Source organism: Monoraphidium neglectum (genome assembly GCF_000611645.1).
Source record: "Monoraphidium neglectum strain SAG 48.87 unplaced genomic scaffold scaffold00235, whole genome shotgun sequence".
In the NCBI taxonomy this organism is placed as follows: domain Eukaryota; kingdom Viridiplantae; phylum Chlorophyta; class Chlorophyceae; order Sphaeropleales; family Selenastraceae; genus Monoraphidium; species Monoraphidium neglectum.
In genome coordinates, this window is record NW_014013393.1 from 18,763 (window position 1) to 36,267 (window position 17,505).

Genomic DNA, 17,505 nt, shown 5'->3' on the forward strand with positions numbered 1-17,505 from the left:
AGCGGGCGCCGCGCAGCCCGCCGCTCCCGGCTGGCGACTTGCCTGTTTGACAACATCAAGGTTGAGGCAGGGAGGTTAGCTGTGTTGCGACCGCATGCATCGACTCGGGGGTGCTGCATGTGCACACACACACAGCTGAGGCGTGTGCTGCCAGCGAGGATATGCACAGTTGCCACGCGCCCAGCTGTGCTGCTACGACGAGCAATAATATCACACTTGGTGTCTTTGACTGCTCGTAGAAGTGTTACAAGCACCTTAAGGCCAGAACATGAGTGCGAGGGCGTGTCTTCTCTTGTTCGCTGCCAGGTGGATCACAATGGTGAACGGTACGAGACGTAATTAGAAATTTTTGAGGTGTGACTGCACAAAGAAGCCCGGTATCGTTGGTTGCGACCTGAGACGGGTCCTGATCGAGCTTTGTATGTATGGAAATCGATGCGAAGCAAGGGATACCGTAGATAAATCAAATGAAAGATATTTTATGTCATTGATCTATAATGCAGGTCGCCAATTGGATGCCAGCGACGTTTGCAGTAACAGCAGTCAAATTGGTCAACATCACGCGGGCTGGGAGTGGCCTGCATGGTGGTCATGCAGGCACACACCACTGCACCCTAAAAGTTTGCCGCGTGTACAGATACCGTGCTACTGGATTCAGCTGTGACAATTGTTGGTCTTCCCCCGCTCGTGCTAGGGCTGGAAGCCGGCTTTTGCTGTGATCTGCTGCAATTCACCTACATTGGTGTCATGCACCCAGGAAACAGGGTGCGCCGGCCCCTCGCATTACGTATGCACGCTTTCCTTGCATGCGGGGCAGTGCGGTCGCAGGAGATCGAGGAATGCGCGCACCTGCACCAGCCCGGCCGCCCGGTTGACGCGCTGTACAAGGCGTTAACACCAGACCGAATTTGTGCGGCCCAACATGCCATAATTGCCTGTGCGCGTGCATCGTTCCAGCACGATCAGAGATTTTGCCTTGCTTGAGAGCTCAACCTGATGCATCCCGCCATCATTGCACCATCAGAAACCGGGCCAGCGGCCGCAGCTCCGCATCTCTGCCAGCACACACCTGGCCGCATGGCCCCAGTCCCGAGCTGCCGCCGCCAGTTGCTGATCACCAAAGTGCTTGTTCTTGCGCTGCAACGCGACCACAAACGTTTTTGGCGGCAACTTCCCCGCAGCACCAGCCAGAAGGTCCAGGGCCCACTTGAGCAGCTGCCCAAACGCCTTCCTGTGCTCGGAGGAGCGCGCTGCGGCGGAAGTTCCAGGGGGATAGGACATAAGGCAGATGGACCCTGGCTCATTGGGCATAACATAAGATCATCTAATCGGGCACAAATCTGGCTTTTGCAGTGGGTGAGCCGCACCATCATTCTCACTGCCTCGTTTTTCTGACTCAGGGACGCACAAGCCGCTGTGGGAGTCCTACTTAACAGCCTCCAGACACACAAGCATGCACGCGCACCTGCTGGCAGCCGACGCCACTCGCCCTCGACCCAGTCGATCAGCGCGCTAGACTGCGGCTGCACCAGGTTGGTGAAGTGCAGCGGCATCAGCCGCAGCGCGCACACCACCAGCTGCACCTCGCCGGCGAGCGGCCGGCGCGCAGGCTGCCGGCGGGGCTTCTGGGACGCGAACCGTTCGAACAGGACGTCAAACGGCGGCGCGGGCGCCCCCATATACATGCCGGCGGCGCTGCGGATGCGGCTCTCGCGAAGCTCAAGGGGCTGAGGGTACACCAGGCCGTAGCGAGGCAGCGTCGACTGCAGATCAGACACGAACTTGACGCGCTGCGCCCGCGTGACGGCGGGGATCGTGTCGTCCATGCGGACAAAGAAATCAGCGTCGCTGAGCCCCTCCAGGGCCACGGCCATGTAGGTGCTGCCCTGCAGCTGCACCTGCAGGTGCGTGCACGGCGGCGCCGGGCATGTGGATGCTGCTGATAAGGCCAAGCCTTCCCGCCCAGGCAGAGGGCTGTGCATGCACTTTCACACTTGGTTCCTGGAGAGACCTTGGGGAGCTGATGCAGGGCCCCGACACGGACGTGTTGTCCTGCAGACTCCCTTGTCTTGTGTCACTAGTATATCCACTCAGCATCAGCGTGTAAGCGAGGCGCGCTCACCTGGGCGTGGCCGCCAGGAAACTGGCGCTGGGTCACCGCGCTCACTGCGCTTCGCAGGGCATGCACGCGTGGGCTGGCCGACAGCTTGCGACTATTGACGTAGGCCTCCAGGTGCCCGGGGCCTTGAGAAATCGCGTGCAACATGATAAACGCGATGCTGCCTAGGCCGCTGCGGATCTGAGCGAGGATGTTCGTTGAGAACGGCGTCCAAGCGCGAGAAACTTCACGAGAAAAGTATCGTTTGACAATGTGCACCGCAGCCTCACATTAGAGGTCGTTGTTTGCAAGGGCGCAGGGGCATGCGATGCTGCCCAGCATTCAACCGACCGACCGTTCACACGGTCCGAGGCTGTGACACCTGAGTCAGGCGTAGACCCCTGTCATACCTGCCGTCCCCGCCCCCGCACGCACATTCCCATGCAAGCTCACCTCCGAAGGAAGACGATCCCGCACGGCACGTATGGCGCTGGAATGGCCGGCGGCATCCGTTGCGCAGGGCCACGGTCGCAAGAACTTGCCTGCACCGGACACATCAAACAATAGGTTGATGGGATTACAGGGGTAGCTCGAAAAGCAGCAAACGAAGCAATGGCCCGCAGCAGCCTCAAAAAGACTTACAAGGCAGCCCCAGACCAATCACAGCCTGCATGCGCTCAACGGCACGCACAACAAATGCGACAGTTTCAGCTCAAAAAGACCGCCGCGTGCGTGGGCGTTTGCTGCAGGGCAAGCGGGCTGCTCAGCCATGACACGTGCGCCGTTGCTACCTGCTTGCAGTAGCAACAAAGCGGCGCACGAGGCGGCGGCATTTCAGGTGCATGCATGCGCCATTTACGACAGGCAGGGTGTCTCCATTCGCGATGCAGGCGTCGCTCTGGGCGTGAGCTGTGCGGCTACATGTGTGCAGAGTGGGCTGCTGCGGGCCTGCTGTTCAAATCCCGCAGAGCCAGTTGCCACGACCCAACGAAACCAAAGGCATTTGCTTGAGCAAGGGGTGCGAGGCACAAGGTAATGGGATAATCTCACACACGGCATTTCACGGGGCTTAGGCCACCACAGGCTTGCGTACGCACGCACACGGGCGACCGACAGTGCAAGCCAGGTTGTAAGGGCCAAGAGACGCGACCCCTTGGTAACTCTGCAGAACCCTCTCGTGACATCAGGCATGACAGGACCCCCCACAACGCGGACTGCATCCTTTAAAGGTTTGAGGTATGATACCAGAGTGTTGAGCAGCGTCAGTGGGCAGCCCGCCGCGCGCAAAGGCAGGCGAAGGCCAGCGGTCAGGCCACAGCCGCGACCGCCCCCTCGCCCACAGCAAGCGCGCGGCGCGCGCACCGCAAGCAAAGGGAGTGCTAGCGTGCAGGCAAACACAAGTCCTGGGGAGCTCAGCAGTTGGGTCTGATGCGGCGGTCGTTTCAGTATCAAGATGCCATGGCAAGCAGGGGCCACTGCTTGCCGACTACGGCCCCAACGCCCCATTGGGTTGACTCGTGCGTATTATGTTGAATTGGAGGCCCTCACCTTGCAGGCCGCCGCCCCCGCCCCTCTACAGTCACAAGTCGTGGCTTGGTGCGCGCCCATCGATGCGCAGCGCGGGGCATTAATGCAGACAGTGCACACTCCTTCGCAGGGGCGCGCGCCCCCGGCCCGTCATCCCAGCAGGGGCGCCGCACCCCTGCCGGCGCTGCGGCCGGCCGTCCCCGCCGCAGCTGGGGCATGCGCAATGCCCCAGATTGGGAGGACGGATGATTGCGAGTGCCTGGAACGGCGCCGAGGCGGGCCGCCAGGGTTGTTTTGCTCGCAGCGCCCCTGATCGCTCTTTATTGCTGAAGCCATGCCATGCCGCGGCGCGCGCGGGGCCAAGGCGCGGTGGGTGGAGGGCCAACGCTAGGTCGGCGGCTGGGGCAACCGGCTGAGAGGGGCCAGCCGCCAAGGCAGCCCCCTAATCTCCGTCATGGCCTTGGATGCGTGTTTCGCTGCTAACATGGTCGTCGCCGCCGTCGTCGGGGTCGTCGGCGCCGGCGCCGCGAGCGCGCCCTGTCTACAACTGGGCGGCGCCGCCTGAGGGGACGCAGGCCGTGGCGGGGTGCGCCGCAGTGTTTGAGTGCCGGCGGACAGCACGTGTGGAGAGATGTGCATTTGCGCGCGTGCGTGCTGTGCACCTGGGCACGAGGGCCCCAGAATCGAGCCCGCCCCGGTGCACGGCTTGTGACAAAGTCAGCCCGTGGTTGTTGGAAGGCTGGGCTGCTGTCGAAGACAAGGCTGGTGACAGCCCTGTCACTCCCTGCTTAAACCCAGGCCGCGGCGCGCAAAGGCGGCGGCCTGCGAAGGCTGCAAAATGGCTTCAGATGTGCTCATCCCGCGACCTGCCCGTCCAGCAAGGCTGAAAGCGGTGCAACGGGTCCATCACTCGGCACCCACCAGGTGGTGTGGCTGTCGTCAGTGGGGCGTCAAGACCGGGCGCCTTCACGGGTCGCAGCTCCAGGCGGCGTCGGCCGCGGGCCCGTCCAGTGGCTGCGGCCAGGCAGGGGGAACAGAGGCGGGAGCTGTCGAGCGGAGGTGGGCGGCACAGAAAGTAGCTCAAGTGGCGGGGCCCACCGCACTGCCTGTAGCTGCCTTGGGGCAGCGTGCCAAGTGAGGGGGGGTGGGAGATCGCCAGGGTGCGCAAAAGGGCGCGAGGGCAAAGGGTCCGTCCGTCTGCCGGCTCACCGCGCCTGCGCGCCGCGCGACGCCCGGCGCGTCGCGGCCGTGCGCCTCGTGGTCCGCGGGCGCGGGGCTCTCCGGCCGGCGGCCCGCGCCTGCGGTGATCTTCTCGAAGGCCGCGGCGGCGGCGGCGGCGGCGACGTCCGGCGAGGCGCTTGGCGCGGCGTCATGGTCGTCTGCGGGAGGGGAGATGCGCGTAGGGAGGTGGGCGACGAGGGGCTTGCCGCCGCTGCCAGGGCCGGCGGAGCATGTTGCGTGACCGCGGGCGGACCAGACGCGGGGGGCACGGCACGGTCGCCGTAACGGAGTTCAAGCCATGCAGGGGCAACGCTGCCCGTCCTTTCCAGGCACACCGGCCAGCAAGCACCGCCCCCGCACCCCAACAGCCCGCCGCGGTTGGCCCCGCACGGACCACGAACTCAGTGCCTGCTCAGCCTGCCCCCGCGCACCCTCGCCGGTGGTCGCTTGCCGTTTGAGTTGCCCTATGACGGAAGTGAAAAGCGTGCTCGGCCGCAACCGCCGCGGCATCGGCGGCGGGCCCGGCGGCTCGCCGGCGCCGCAGCTGCCAGAGCCCTCAGAACCGGCCCTCGACAGCCCCTGCGCCTGCAGCAGCAGCCCGTAGCCGGACGCGCCGCCGGAGCCCGCGCGCCGCGTCCGAGGCGCGGGTAGCGGGCGGGCGACGGCCGCGAGCGCGGCGGCAGCGGCGGCGCGGCGGAGGCTGTCGGGGCTGGTGTCGTCGCTAGGGGGACCGCTGTTGTTGCGGCTGCCCTCCGATTCGCTGTCATTCTCGATTTCGCAGTCCCAATCGGCCGCAGAGCCGCCGCCAGACGGCTCCCAATCCGCCGTATCCCGGCCGCCTCGCAGGCTGGGGCGCCCAGGGGCGTCGTCCGGGCGCACTGATGGGCGCAGGCCGGCGATCGCGGCGCGCGCGGCGGCGAACGCGGCGTCGGTTTCAGCGCTGCGATGTAGCTGGGGCCGCCCGCCGCCTGAGTGCTCGTGCGCATGGCCGCGTTGCTGCTGCTGCTGCTGCTGCTGCTGCTGCCGCCACTGCTGCGGCTGCCAGCGTTGCTCCTGCTGTTGCTGCCAATCATCCTCCTGCTGCTGATACCCACGGCCGCCGTACATGTCCGCCGCCTGCCAGTGCTGCTGCCGCGGCTCCTGCTGCTGCTCGGCGGGGCCGCGCGCATACGAGTGGGAGGAGTGGGGGTCGTACTCGCGCGGGCGGTGCTGCTGTCGCAGGTTGGAGTCGTATGGGCGGTAGTTGTGCTGGTTGTGCTGACGAGGATCCTCGTCGTAATAATCAGCAGGGTGCAGGTGCCGCTCGTAGTGCTCGCCGTAGTAATCGCCGTAGTCATCGCCAACCACCTCCTCGGACGTGTACCGCTGGCCAGGCCTGCCGGCGGCCCAAGGCTCGCCGTAAGTTGGCCGCTGGTGCTGCAGCTGTTGCTGGGAGGGGTGGTGATGCGGATGGTGGCGCGTATCGGCGGGGCGCGCGCCGTCGTCCCAGGATTCAGGGCCGCCTGACCGCGTCGGCCAGCTGTGCTCGTCGCCACGCTGCTGCCAAGCGCCCGCCGCGTGCCGCGGCGGCGGCGGGGCCGGCGGGTGGCCGTCGCCGCCGTGCTGGTGGGCCGGAGGCGGCGGCGGCGGCGGCTGGTGGTGCTGGTGCTGGTGCTGCTCTGAGGGGCTGTAGCCCGTGTATTCATGCTGCCGCCAGTCAGACGGCCCCCTCGCGTGCACCTCCCCTGTGCACGAGTCATCCGCCCCTCCCCACCAGCCGCCGCCGTGCCCAGAGCCCGAGCGCCGCGCCGGCTGCCCGAAATCCTTGGGCCCCAAGCCGCCGCCGCCGCCCTGCCGCCCCGGCGGGTGCGCCGGCTGCGAGCCCCAGTGGCCCTGCGCAACGTTGTCGTATGGGTCGCCGGCGTGGTCGCGTCGCGCGCCCTCGTACTCATATGAATGGTACTGCTCCAGCTCCTCCTCCTCCTCCTGCTCCGCCTCCTCCGCTATCATCTGCTGCTGCTGCCACGTCAGCGCGCCGCCGTCGCGTCCACGCAAGGCGCCCCCGGGCTCTCCCGCGGCCGGCTGCGAAGCGCCCCTGTCGCCGCGGGCGTCGCCCCACTCAAAGCCCCGGGGCGGCGGCGGCGGGGGCGGGGGCGGCCGGTAGCGGTTGCAATCGTCTTGCAGTGAGGGTGGCTGTTGACGGTCCCAACCCTGCCTGTGCTCGCGACCCCAACCCTCTGCATCACCCCATTGCTCTTGCTCTGGCGGCTGCTGCTGCTGCTGCCATGAAGCGCCGCTGCCGCGCACCATCATGCGCGGCAGCGGGGGCGGGGGCGGGGGTGGATGTTGCATGCCTGGCGCGCCCCGTGGGTGCGGGCCAGCCGGCGACATGGATCCGGAGCCGCCAGAGCTGCGGCGCCAACGGCCGCCCTCCCCTGCTGGTGCTGCAGCCTGCTGCTGCTGCAGCAGCACCCGCGGGGGCGGCGGCGGCGGCGGCTGCTGCCGGCCGGACCCGCCGGCGCCGCGCTCGCCCTGCTGGCCGTCGCCCCTGACCGGGGGCTGGTTGTTTTCCCAGGGGTCGGCAGGGGCCCGCCAGTCGGGGCTCCCCGCTGCCTTGCGAGGGGCGCCCGCAAAATCCTCTGGCAGCAAGTCCTCTGGTAAATCCCGTGCGCCCGCGCGGCGCGGCGCGCCCGCCGCCAGCGCCTGGCCGCCGGGCGCCCCGTGGTCCACGCCCTCCGGCGCGCCCTGCCCCTGCGGCGCCGCCAGCACCCGGGGGCCCGCTGCGGCGGCGGGGGCGGCGGCGGCGGCGGCGGCGCCCGCGGCCCGCTCGCTGGCCGGGGCTGCCGCGTCATCCGCCAAAAGCCAGGAGGGCAGCTGCGACAGCATCTCCGTGTCATCATCCGGCAGCCCAAGGCCCAACAGCTGCCGCAGCCGCTCAGACGCCCGGTCCTCGGCCGCAGCGCCCGCACCCCCCGGCACGCCCGCGGGCGCCCCCGTGGGCGCGCTGGGGGCTCCGCCGCCCTCATGCGTTGGGGCGCGCGGGGCGCTCGGGCCCGGCAGCTGGCCGAGAGCGCGCGCGATGAGGTCGACCAGGTGCGCCTCCGTGAGCGCTGCGGATGTCGTGGCGGTGGCGTCAAGCGGCTGCTGCTGCTGCTGCTGCTGCAAATGCTGCTGTTGAGGCGAAGTATGCTGCAGCTGCTGCAGCAGCGCAGTTGCCAGCGGCTGCTGGCCGGCCGTCATCAACGCCTGTGGCGCCTGCCTGGCCGCCAACTGTTGCTGCGGAGGCAGCAGCGGCAGCGGCGCCAGCTGCTGCGTTGCGACAGCCGCGCTCGCCTGCCGAAGCCACGGCGCCTGCGGCGCACCGAAAGCGGCGGGCTGCGTCGATGCCGGGACCGCGGCGTGCTGCTGTTGGCGCAGCGGCCCGCTAAGCAAGTCAAGGGCAGCGTCGGCGCCGACCGACGCCTGGGCAGCCGCGCCCGCGCCGATGTCTGATGCTTCCCAACCGCCTGGGCCGCTCAAGGACAGCACTTGCAGCTGAGCAAACAGAGATTGCGGGTCGCCCATCAGCAGGGGCGCGAGCGGTCCCAACTGCTGCTGCAGGATGTCTGGGTGTGAGCCCTGCTGCGGCTGCAGGCTGTGCGCGGGCGTTGATGCTGAGGGCACCTGAAGCTGCAGCTGTGCTGCAGACAGCGGCGCTGCAGGCAGTGGCGCCGGCTGCTGCACTCCCCCGCTCGTTCCGGGCTGCTGCGCCTGCTGGAGCATCAGTCTGCGATGCTCTGCTGCGGCCTGCTGCCGTTGGCGCTCCTGCGCCACCTGCGCGTGCAGCATGTGCAGCCGGCCGTGCTGCTGCACCTCTGTCTGCTGCGCTAGCGTTAGCTGGGACGGCTGCTGCGCAAGCGGCTGCTGTGCCAGCAGCAGCTGCTGCTGCTGCTGCTGCTGCTGCTGCTGCTGCTGCTGCTGCTGCTGCTGCTGCACAGTCAGCTGATTCCACTCCGCCTTTGTGTGCTGCTGCGCAAGCTGGTGCTGCAGCAGCACCTGCTCCTGCTGCTGTTTCAGCAACAACGGCTGCTGCAGCTGCAGCGGGTGCAGCAGCTGCTTGCCCGGTGCTGTGGCGAGGACATGGTAATCAGAAGCGCCCGTCAAGCCAGCCAGCGCGCCGCCCATGAGGCCTGCGCCAAAGTCGGACCCCTTGCTCACCCCGCCACCACTGCTGCCGCCACCGCTGCTCTGCAGCATGGCGTTTGCAGCGGCGCGCAATGTCCCTGGCAGTTGGTTGCTGCCCGGCGTCGCCTGAGGGGCTGCTCCTGCCGCCGCCGCTGCTGCTGTTGTCACTGGCGCCGGCGCCGCATCGGCGGCGCCGCCATCAGAAGAAGACAGACGGGCAATTTTCAGGGGCCGCAAGTGAGCGCCGCCCAGGACTTCCAAGCCCAAGCTCCCCACGCTCGCGCCGCTGGCGGCGGCTTTGGCGGGCGCCGCGGGTGCAAATTGGGACTCCGGTGCTCCGGCGGCCGTGGAGGCAGGTTTGGGTTCCGCTGCTGCATGCGACGGCTCACCTGCATCAGCTGCAATGTCTTCTACAAGATCAAAAAGCAAGCTGTCTATGGCTGCGTCCGCATCCTCCTGCAGCGGCCCGCCCGGCGCCGGCTGCGGGGGCGCCGTCACCACGGCGCCGGGCGTCACAGGCAGCGGCGGCGTCGCCCCGGCGCCGGGCGTCACCAGCAGCGACGCTGTCGCGCCGGCGCCGGGCGTCTCAGGCAGCGGCGCCGTCGCCGCAGCACCGCCGGCCCGAGCGAGCGCAGCCGCAGCTGCTAGCTGGGCCTCAATTGGCGCACGCATGGATGTCGTGGCATGGGCCAGAGGCAAAGGTGCGACGGTGCCCTGAGGCAGCTGCATCCGCAACTCAGGGCGGGCAAAGACGGTCGGCGACTGGCCGACGGCGGGGCTGACCATGGGCGTCACTTGCTGCGGCTGCTGCTGCTGCTGCTGCTGCTGCAGAAGCTGCAAGTGATGTTCTTGGATTAGGGCTACCTGCTGCTGCTGAAGCAGCATTGCGTGCTGCATGTCACTGTGCTGCGTGTGCGCGGTCGCTGCTACGGGCTGGAAAGGGGTGCCGCCAGCGGGACGAGCAAGGCCCACGTTGCCAAGTGCGGCCGAAGGCTGCACACGGGGGTGCTGAGCGATGATCAGCTGTGGCCTGTATTGTGCCTGTTGCGTTGCGAGGGCTCCGGGAACTACCGGGCCAAGGGATGCCAACATGCCCTGCCGCGGCGCCGACTGCATGAGGAAGACCGATTGCGGCTGCTGCTGCTGTTGCTGCTGCTGCTGCTGCAGCTGCACTTGTTGAAGCTGCTGCAACTGCTGCAGTTGCTGCTGCTGCTTCTGCTGCTGCTGCACTGCCAGATTTGGCACAACAGCCCCGCGCGTTGGGCCTGCCAGCATTTGCTGGGGCACTGCCAGGTAGGGCTGCGTTCCAGCCCCATGTTGCGGCGGCGCAGCAGCAAGCAGCGCGCCCGGTGCGGCCACAGCTACGGTCGGGTGCGGCAGCTGCACCGGTATGGCGGGCGGCGTCGACGTGGCGAAGAGAGCAAGAGGCTGGTAGGAGTGGCCGGCGCGCACAAGCGCCAGCAGCTGCCCGAGTGGCTGAAAAGCAGGGGCGGGCGCCTGGTGGGGTGCCATGCCTGGGGACAACCCACAGATCCGGAGCGCGTCGGGCAGGCGGCCCCCTGCATGCCACTGCAGCATTTGCAGAGGCAGGAATGGGCCCTGCATGCCGCCATTGTGATCCTGCGGCGAGGCAGCAGCACGTTGATTGCGTCAACCCCCTCCAGAGTTCACTCGCAAGCCACGACCCCTTGCACAATGATAGCTTGTGCATGCGGACGAGCGCCTTGAGCTCACCTGATAGACCCAAGACACAGCCCCAGACAAGGGATCGCCGCTCCCAGCCGTGAACAGCGCCACAGCGGCGGGGTCTGCGACGAAGCCGCTCGTCGCCATGGCCAGCGCTTCAGCTAGGACCACATGAGCTTATAGTCAGCCAGGCTATAGTTGTGCGGGCGGCCACTGGGACGCGGGGCTGATGAGGGGAGGGCATGCAAGGCGCGAGGTGCATGTGCGGTGAGGCACGCGCTCGGACTTGCACAAAGGCCCCTCAAAATGTATAATCACGCGTTATTCAAGACTCCAGGCATGGCGGCGACCGCGCTGCTGCATTCAGGGCGCCACAAATGGCAAAGTCGGACGGCAGACAACGGTGACATGCATGCCTGAGGCCGCACCTGGATATGTTTCACTTCTGACATGGAATGGGGTCCGCCAAACCTCCTCCTTACACTGATCTAGGACGATGGGTGTGAGGCTTAGTATGACACCGCTGTATAGCACGCATCGGGCACCTTTCAATCGTGCGAGAAACAAGGTTAATGGGGGGACACGTTGTCCCACTCGGGGGGATGCCAAAGGGAAAGCATGGAATCAACAACGTCATGACAAAACAGGAGTTGACACTGCGCGTGTGGCAATTGGTCGAGAATGTTGCTGGCAGACCGCAGGTTTGAAGGCTGGAAGTACTGTCAATATTCTATCTTCAGGCCAGCAGCCTCTCAGGCGACACAGCCGCCAGGCAGCAGCAGAAAAGCGAGCGGGTGCACGGCCGCTGATGAGGCAGGGCGAGCAGAGTGACATCCAGGGTGTATTCAGCGATGTGCACAGCCCTGGCTGTTTGTTTGCTTGGTGCATTTGATATTGAGGGTCCAGCCCGCCGTCAGCCCGACACAGGCGCCCGTACTTGTTCCCACTTCCGAAGGCGCAGAGGCACGGCAGGCAGCCGAGGCCGTCGCACAGCGCCGACGCTTTGCATTGATCTATGCCAGGTTGCCCGAGTCTAAAACTTTTGCGATGGGCCCATGAGGTTCGGCACTGCTCCGATTGCAATACCGCTTGCGCCTCTCACAATGAGTCGGTCGCCCGTCAAACTTCAACAAGAACCGAAGAAACCCTGCCGTCGCATGAGTGTCGCTGGCCTCTCCTCGGCAGCGCCCTGCTCCGTTAATGCTGGCACCCTCCTCATGACACACATAGGAAAGTGTTACATCCATTCACGCGATTTCGTGATGAGAGAAGTCATCGGCTGGCTGGGCAAAGCAAAGCATAGGAGAGAAAGAGAGGAGGGAGGAAGACCAGGAACAAAAACGCAGCGGCGCTTGCGCACCAAGCTGCGCACCTTCTGGCAAGGATGAACAGGCGCCACAGCTGCTGGCGGCTCGGCACGCCTTGAGGGTCCCAAGGGGGTGCCCTGTGCAGCATGCAGTGCTGCCCAGCGTCGCCGTGGCGGCCCAGGCGCAGCCACAACCTCAGGCTGGTCCGCAACGAGCAAACACACGCAGCGGGGGCAGCCACAGGCGTAGCAGCGCCTACGATGGCAGCGCCACAGCAGCCCTGTGGCAGCCGCCGCCCAGCTACCGCATGCGCTCGACCTGCGGCGACAGCAGCTCTGGGTTGCGCGCGTCCTTGCGGCGGTCGCGGATCCGCTCCAGGGCAGGCTTCAGGCTGAACGTGCGCTTGAACCACGCGCCGAACCGCACTGCGAGGTGATGCGAGGGCGGGGCGGGGGAGCGCATGTCAGGCGGGCGGGGCGCCCTAGACGGGCTGGGCCGATTGGGCCCTGGCTGCGCCTGCAGCCATAGCCATGCCGCGCGCAGGCTGCCCGGATTTCTCTTGTCAAGTCTGCAGGATTCCGAGGCCCTCTGCACGGCCGCTGCCCGCGTCATTCCCAACCCAGCGAGCGAGCGAGCAAGCGGGCCGCGCGGGCGGCGGCTGGCGGGGCCGACCCACCTTCGGGCGTGCGGATCATGGGCAGCAGCAGCTTGACGTTCTTCGCGGGCAGCCAGTCGTACAGCCCGTGGCCCCACACCAGCGTGTTCTCGTCCACCACGCCCTGCACCCACGCGTCCTTCAGCACGTGCAGCGGGCAGGGGCCGCGCGGCACGGACATGCGGTCCCTGCGCGTCGCAACACGCGGAGGAGTGAGGTGGCACGTCGTGCATCCCAGGCCTTGCCGGGCTTGGCCAGCCGCCGCAGAGCACTCCAAGCAATTTTGTGGATCGTGCTTTCAGCGCAGCGGGTAATTGGCTCGACTGCTGACGGCTGTCGCGCAGCATCGACTGCTGACGGCTGTGCCGCAGCAGGCTCGCTCATCGAAGGGCCGCACAATGCTGCAATTCACCCATCACCATAACACACATTCTGCCGCGACCGGCCTTTCCGTAAACAAAAGGTTGTCAGCATACACTGGCCCCATATGCCATTTATTCCTCATCAATACAGCCAACCCCTTTTTGAACGCCCACCTGTAGTACCAGATGTTCTTGCGCAACAGCATGCGCTGGTAATTGATCATCTCATACTGGTAGGGGCTCAGCACGATCTTACGCGGCTTGGCGCGCAGCTGCTGCTTCCAGGGACCGCTGGGCGCCTGGTCGTCCACTGGGTTGGGGACGCTGAAGTCGTAGATGTCCCGCAGCTCGCGCAGCTCGTCAGCAAGCCGCAGCTCGCGCTGCAGCCGCTGCTGGCGCACAGCGCGAGCGGCACTGAGCGTGCCGTCGCGGTCAGAGCCCGATACAGAGAGCTCCGCGAGGCCGGGAATGATTTCGGCTATCCTACGGTCCATTGCATCCTGCACGTCTGGCGACTGCTGGGCCGGCGAGGGCTGGCCCCTGAGCTTGCGCACCCTGACCTTGCGAATTATATCCACGCCCCCCTCACGAGAGGGGCCCGCCTCCGCGCTCATGGCCTCGCTGCTGCGGGAAGGGCCGTGGCGTCTAGATCAGGTACTTGGGGATGGCTTTCGATGCAGAAAGGTATAGATCTATGTGCTCTGTGTAGATAAGCGCCAATGTGGGTACTCTTCAGGCCAGGTCGTCGGTCCAAAAGCCCCGTCACTCACAAGTGCCGGTGTGATTGCAGGGCAGAAGTGGGCTGGTATCTCAGCAATGGCTCTCAATTATTACTCGAAACTGCTGTAATCAATCATATACATAATCAAAGCAGGCACACGAAGCACCCTGATCTTGTTTTTTTGGCGCGCCACGCATAGCTCTGACAGGCCCTCATGCCTCGTCCTGGAGCATGAAGAGTGTGTCGAAAACGCCGCCCCGCTGCGGCCAGGCGCCAAGTAGGGAAGTCGCCTCGAACACGCCGAGTGCGGCGCCGAGTGAGAGCGCGCCCAGCAGTGCGGCGCTTCCCCATAGCGGCCTGGCCTCATCCAAGCGGCGGTCGGCAGGCCTGCCAGGCGGCTGCCGCACAAGGGATGATGGTTGGGAGGCGTCGCTGCCTAGCCGCTATGACGCCGAACTTGTGCCGCAGCTGAAAGAGCACGTCAATGGGCAGGGACCATCACCCCGGGCCCCTTCCCAGGGCCGCGAGCAAATGCAGCACAGCCAGGAGCAGGCGCAAGAGCAGGAGCGGAGACCAAAGCGGCGAAAGCAGCAGCAGCAGCAGCAGCAGCAGGAACAGGAACATGGCGAAGCTGAGGTCATAGACCTGAGCATGGAGACAAGCACGCAAGATGGCGGGGATCAGCAGGGGCCAGAGCAACAGCAGCAGCAGCAGCAAGACCCACAGGCGCGCCAGCATCGGGCACAAATGAGACGGCAGCGGCGGCGGCAGTCCCAGGAGCAGCAGCAGCCGCAGCAGCCAAACGGGGTCAAAGCTGAGGTCATAGACCTGAGCGTAGGCACCCACCCTGATGGGAGCAGGGCGCAGCTGCAGCAGCAAAATCAGGAGCAGCAGGATCAGGATCAGGGGCAGGAGCAGCAGGAGCAGGAGCAGGAGCAGGAGCAGGAGCAGGAGCAGGAGCAGGAGCAGGAGCAGGAGCAGGAGCAGGAGCAGGAGCAGCAGGAGCAGCAGCAGGAGCAGATGCTGCAGCAGAAGCAAGCGCCAGAGCATCGGCATGAGCAACCGGAGGAAGAAAAGCTGACTGCACAGCAGCACCAGCAGCAGCAGCAGCAGCAGACGCAGCAGACGCAGCAGACGCAGACGCAGCAGCAGCAGTTGCAGCACCAGCAGCAGCACCAGCACCAGCTGCCGCTGCAGCAGCACAGTGATGGGCAAATGCTCACACAACGACAGCAGCAGGAGCAGCAGCAGCAGGAGCAGAACCAGCAGGAGCAGCAGCAGCAGGAGCAAAACCAGCAGGACCAGCAGGACCAGCAGCAGCAGCAGCAGCAGCAGCAGCAGCAGCAGCAGCAGCAGCAGCAGCAGGAGGAGGACCAGCAGCACCCGCCGCGGCGAGCGGCCGACGAGCAGCTGCTGCGGCGACAGCACTTAGTTGAGGCGGACATGCGGCTGGAGCAGGAGCAGCAGCAGGGCCACGAACAAGGGGAGCGCGACCAATCACATGATCAGGAGGATTTGCTAGGGCAGGAGCAGGGGCCGGCGCACGAACGGGGGGCGACGCAGCACAGGCGGTCGCGGCAGCAAAGCAGCGACGCGGACGGCGTGGGCGCCGGGGCCGATGGCGGAGACGGCGACGGCGGCGATGCCGAAGGCGGGCACGACCGAGGTGACGCCGAGCAGGGGCGGGACGCCGCGGGCCGCAAGCCGCAAACGCCGCCCGCCCGCAGCAGCGGCGCCGCTGCAGCCAAGCAGCAAGCGAAGAAAGGCAAGCGGCGGGGCGGCGGCGCCGCCGCCGCGGCCGGCGCGGCGGCGGGCGGCGGCGGCAGGAAGGGTGTGCCGCTGTCAGAGTCTCAGCTGGAGGATCAGGTGGCGGAGGCGGTGGGGCTGCAGCCGTATGGGTTTGGGGACGAGGAGGTGGAGCTAGGGATGCGTGACCTGGGGCTGGACGAGGAGACCTACGCAGGGGTGGGTGGTCGCGGGAGGCCGGGGCAGCGGGGCAAGGGGTGGCGCAATGTATGGAGGCCTGAGCGGGGGATGGGGTGAGCCTCGGGATGGCACTGGCGCGGCCACTTAGCTGGACCGCATGAAACGGTGCCTGGTGGTCCTTCGACCCCCGCTTCACAACTCAGCTGATATTGTGCCCTCTCCTGGAGCCCCATGCGCCCACCAACAAGCTGGGATTGTGTGCCCCCCCCCAGGTGCGCAACCACATCCTGGCGAGGTGGCGCTATGATGTCACCAAGTACCTGAGCGAGGAGGCAGCTTCCGCCCGGGTGCACCCAAAGTTCAGGCACCTGGTGGCCCCGGCCTGGGGCTTCCTGGACAGGTGGGGGTGAGGAAGGGGCAGCTGGAGCCCCGCGCCCACGCAACGTGCATGAGGGTCGCAGCGGGTGGAGGCTTGTTGCAGTCATTCTCCGCGCCGCATGGTGCGTGGTTGCTAGTGAGCGCATGCATGCAGACTGCTCGGCCAGGGTCCTGGCTCCTGTCCGCCGCGGCCACATGCATGCCTGGGTGCCTGCATGTGGCATGACCCCCTTGACCCGACGCAAACAGCGACAAACTTGGTGGTCGTGAGCACCCGTCCCCCTTGCGCTGCACGTTCGATCCTCCGTTTGAAATTGCGGCATGCTCGAACCCTGGCAAACCCTCAACCCCTGGGTCGTGGCATCGCTCAGCTTACCCTCTGCCGTAGCCCAGCCCCACCCCTTCTCCATCAAATCCAACACCGACACCCCCCCCCCCCGCGAACGCAGCCGTGGCTACATCAATTTCGGCGTGGCCCCGGCCATCACGGACAGGGGCGTCAAGGATCGCAAGCAGTCTGTTGTCGTCATCGGCGCCGGGCTGGCGGGTGCGGCGCGCGACCGCCGCGCGGGCCGGCGCTCACGAGCTTGCTGTCAGGGGCCGGCCTCCTGGGGCCGTCGTTGCGCGCCTGCTTTCCTCTGATTGCCTGCCTTGCAAAGTCCTGGTTGCTTCCAATCGATTGAGCAGACATTTGAAGACTTCAAACCAGCAATTGACATGCACGTGCGCTCACGCACACGCGCACACACACCCACACACACGCGCGTGCATACACACACACACATACATACACACACACACACACACACACACACACACACACACACGGTCTCTCTCTCGTCCGCGCTAAGCTTCCCACACCCGCCAAACTGCCCCAAACCTCCCACCCCAGGCATGTCGGCGGCGCGGCAGCTGCGCAACTGGGGGTACCGCGTGCTGGTACTCGAGGGCCACGACCGCCTGGGGGGCAGGGTGCACGGCCACAGGCTCGAGGTGCGCCCCCGCCGCCGCCCCGCCGCCCCAAAGGGGGTCGGCTCACTTGCCGCGTTTCGTCCTGTCCGCCAGCGAGCCAGCAAGATCCGGCGGCCTCGGCTGCGGCAGGATGGGATTGGGGTTCAGGCATCTCAACCCTAAACTGTACAACAACAGAAACCCCGAAAGCGGAAACTTCTCGCCACGCGCTTGCGTTCCCGCGCTCGGTCTGACCCGTCGGCGCGTCCCGTTGGCCGCGGCCCCGCGGCCACCCCCGCGCAGGGCTCCTTCGGCGGGGAGTCACACATGGCAGTTGCTGACCTGGGCGGCAGCATCATCACCGGCGTCGACGGCAACCCGCTGGCGGTGCTGGCGCGCCAGCTGGGGCTGCCGCTGCACCCTATTGAGGGCGACGACGTGCCGCTGTATCAAATAGATGGCAGCGAGGCCGACGCGGAGCTCGACCGGCAGGCGAGCGGGCGCGGGCGGCCCAGGAGGGGGGACTGCGG

General features: G+C 66.5%; 4 protein-coding genes across 4 annotated transcripts; 1 reads left to right on the forward strand and 3 right to left on the reverse strand.

The window, feature by feature from the left end:
* Positions 1–730: 730 nt before the first annotated feature.
* MNEG_2156 (hypothetical protein) lies at positions 731–2,266 on the reverse strand (the record flags this gene model as incomplete). The annotated part of the gene is made up of 4 exons (XM_014049367.1): positions 731–734; positions 1,070–1,250; positions 1,466–1,898; positions 2,123–2,266. The coding sequence occupies 4 exons, from the start codon at positions 2,264–2,266 to the stop codon at positions 731–733; spliced, it is 762 nt and encodes a 253-aa protein (XP_013904821.1).
* Positions 2,267–4,591: 2,325 nt separating this feature from the next.
* Positions 4,592–9,661, reverse strand: MNEG_2157 (hypothetical protein; the record flags this gene model as incomplete). Its single annotated transcript, XM_014049368.1, has 4 exons — positions 4,592–4,639; positions 4,835–5,004; positions 5,278–8,931; positions 9,379–9,661. 4 exons carry the CDS (start codon positions 9,659–9,661, stop codon positions 4,592–4,594), a joined length of 4,155 nt encoding a protein of 1,384 aa, XP_013904822.1.
* A 2,621-nt stretch (positions 9,662–12,282) lies between these two features.
* Positions 12,283–13,613, reverse strand: MNEG_2158 (hypothetical protein; the record flags this gene model as incomplete). Its single annotated transcript, XM_014049369.1, has 3 exons — positions 12,283–12,407; positions 12,659–12,825; positions 13,174–13,613. 3 exons carry the CDS (start codon positions 13,611–13,613, stop codon positions 12,283–12,285), a joined length of 732 nt encoding a protein of 243 aa, XP_013904823.1.
* An 854-nt stretch (positions 13,614–14,467) lies between these two features.
* On the forward strand, positions 14,468–17,158 carry MNEG_2159 (putative Lysine-specific histone demethylase 1; the record flags this gene model as incomplete). The annotated part of the gene is made up of 5 exons (XM_014049370.1): positions 14,468–15,685; positions 15,919–16,046; positions 16,474–16,571; positions 16,917–17,017; positions 17,090–17,158. 5 exons carry the CDS (start codon positions 14,468–14,470, stop codon positions 17,156–17,158), a joined length of 1,614 nt encoding a protein of 537 aa, XP_013904824.1.
* Between the last annotated feature and the right edge of the window lie 347 nt (positions 17,159–17,505).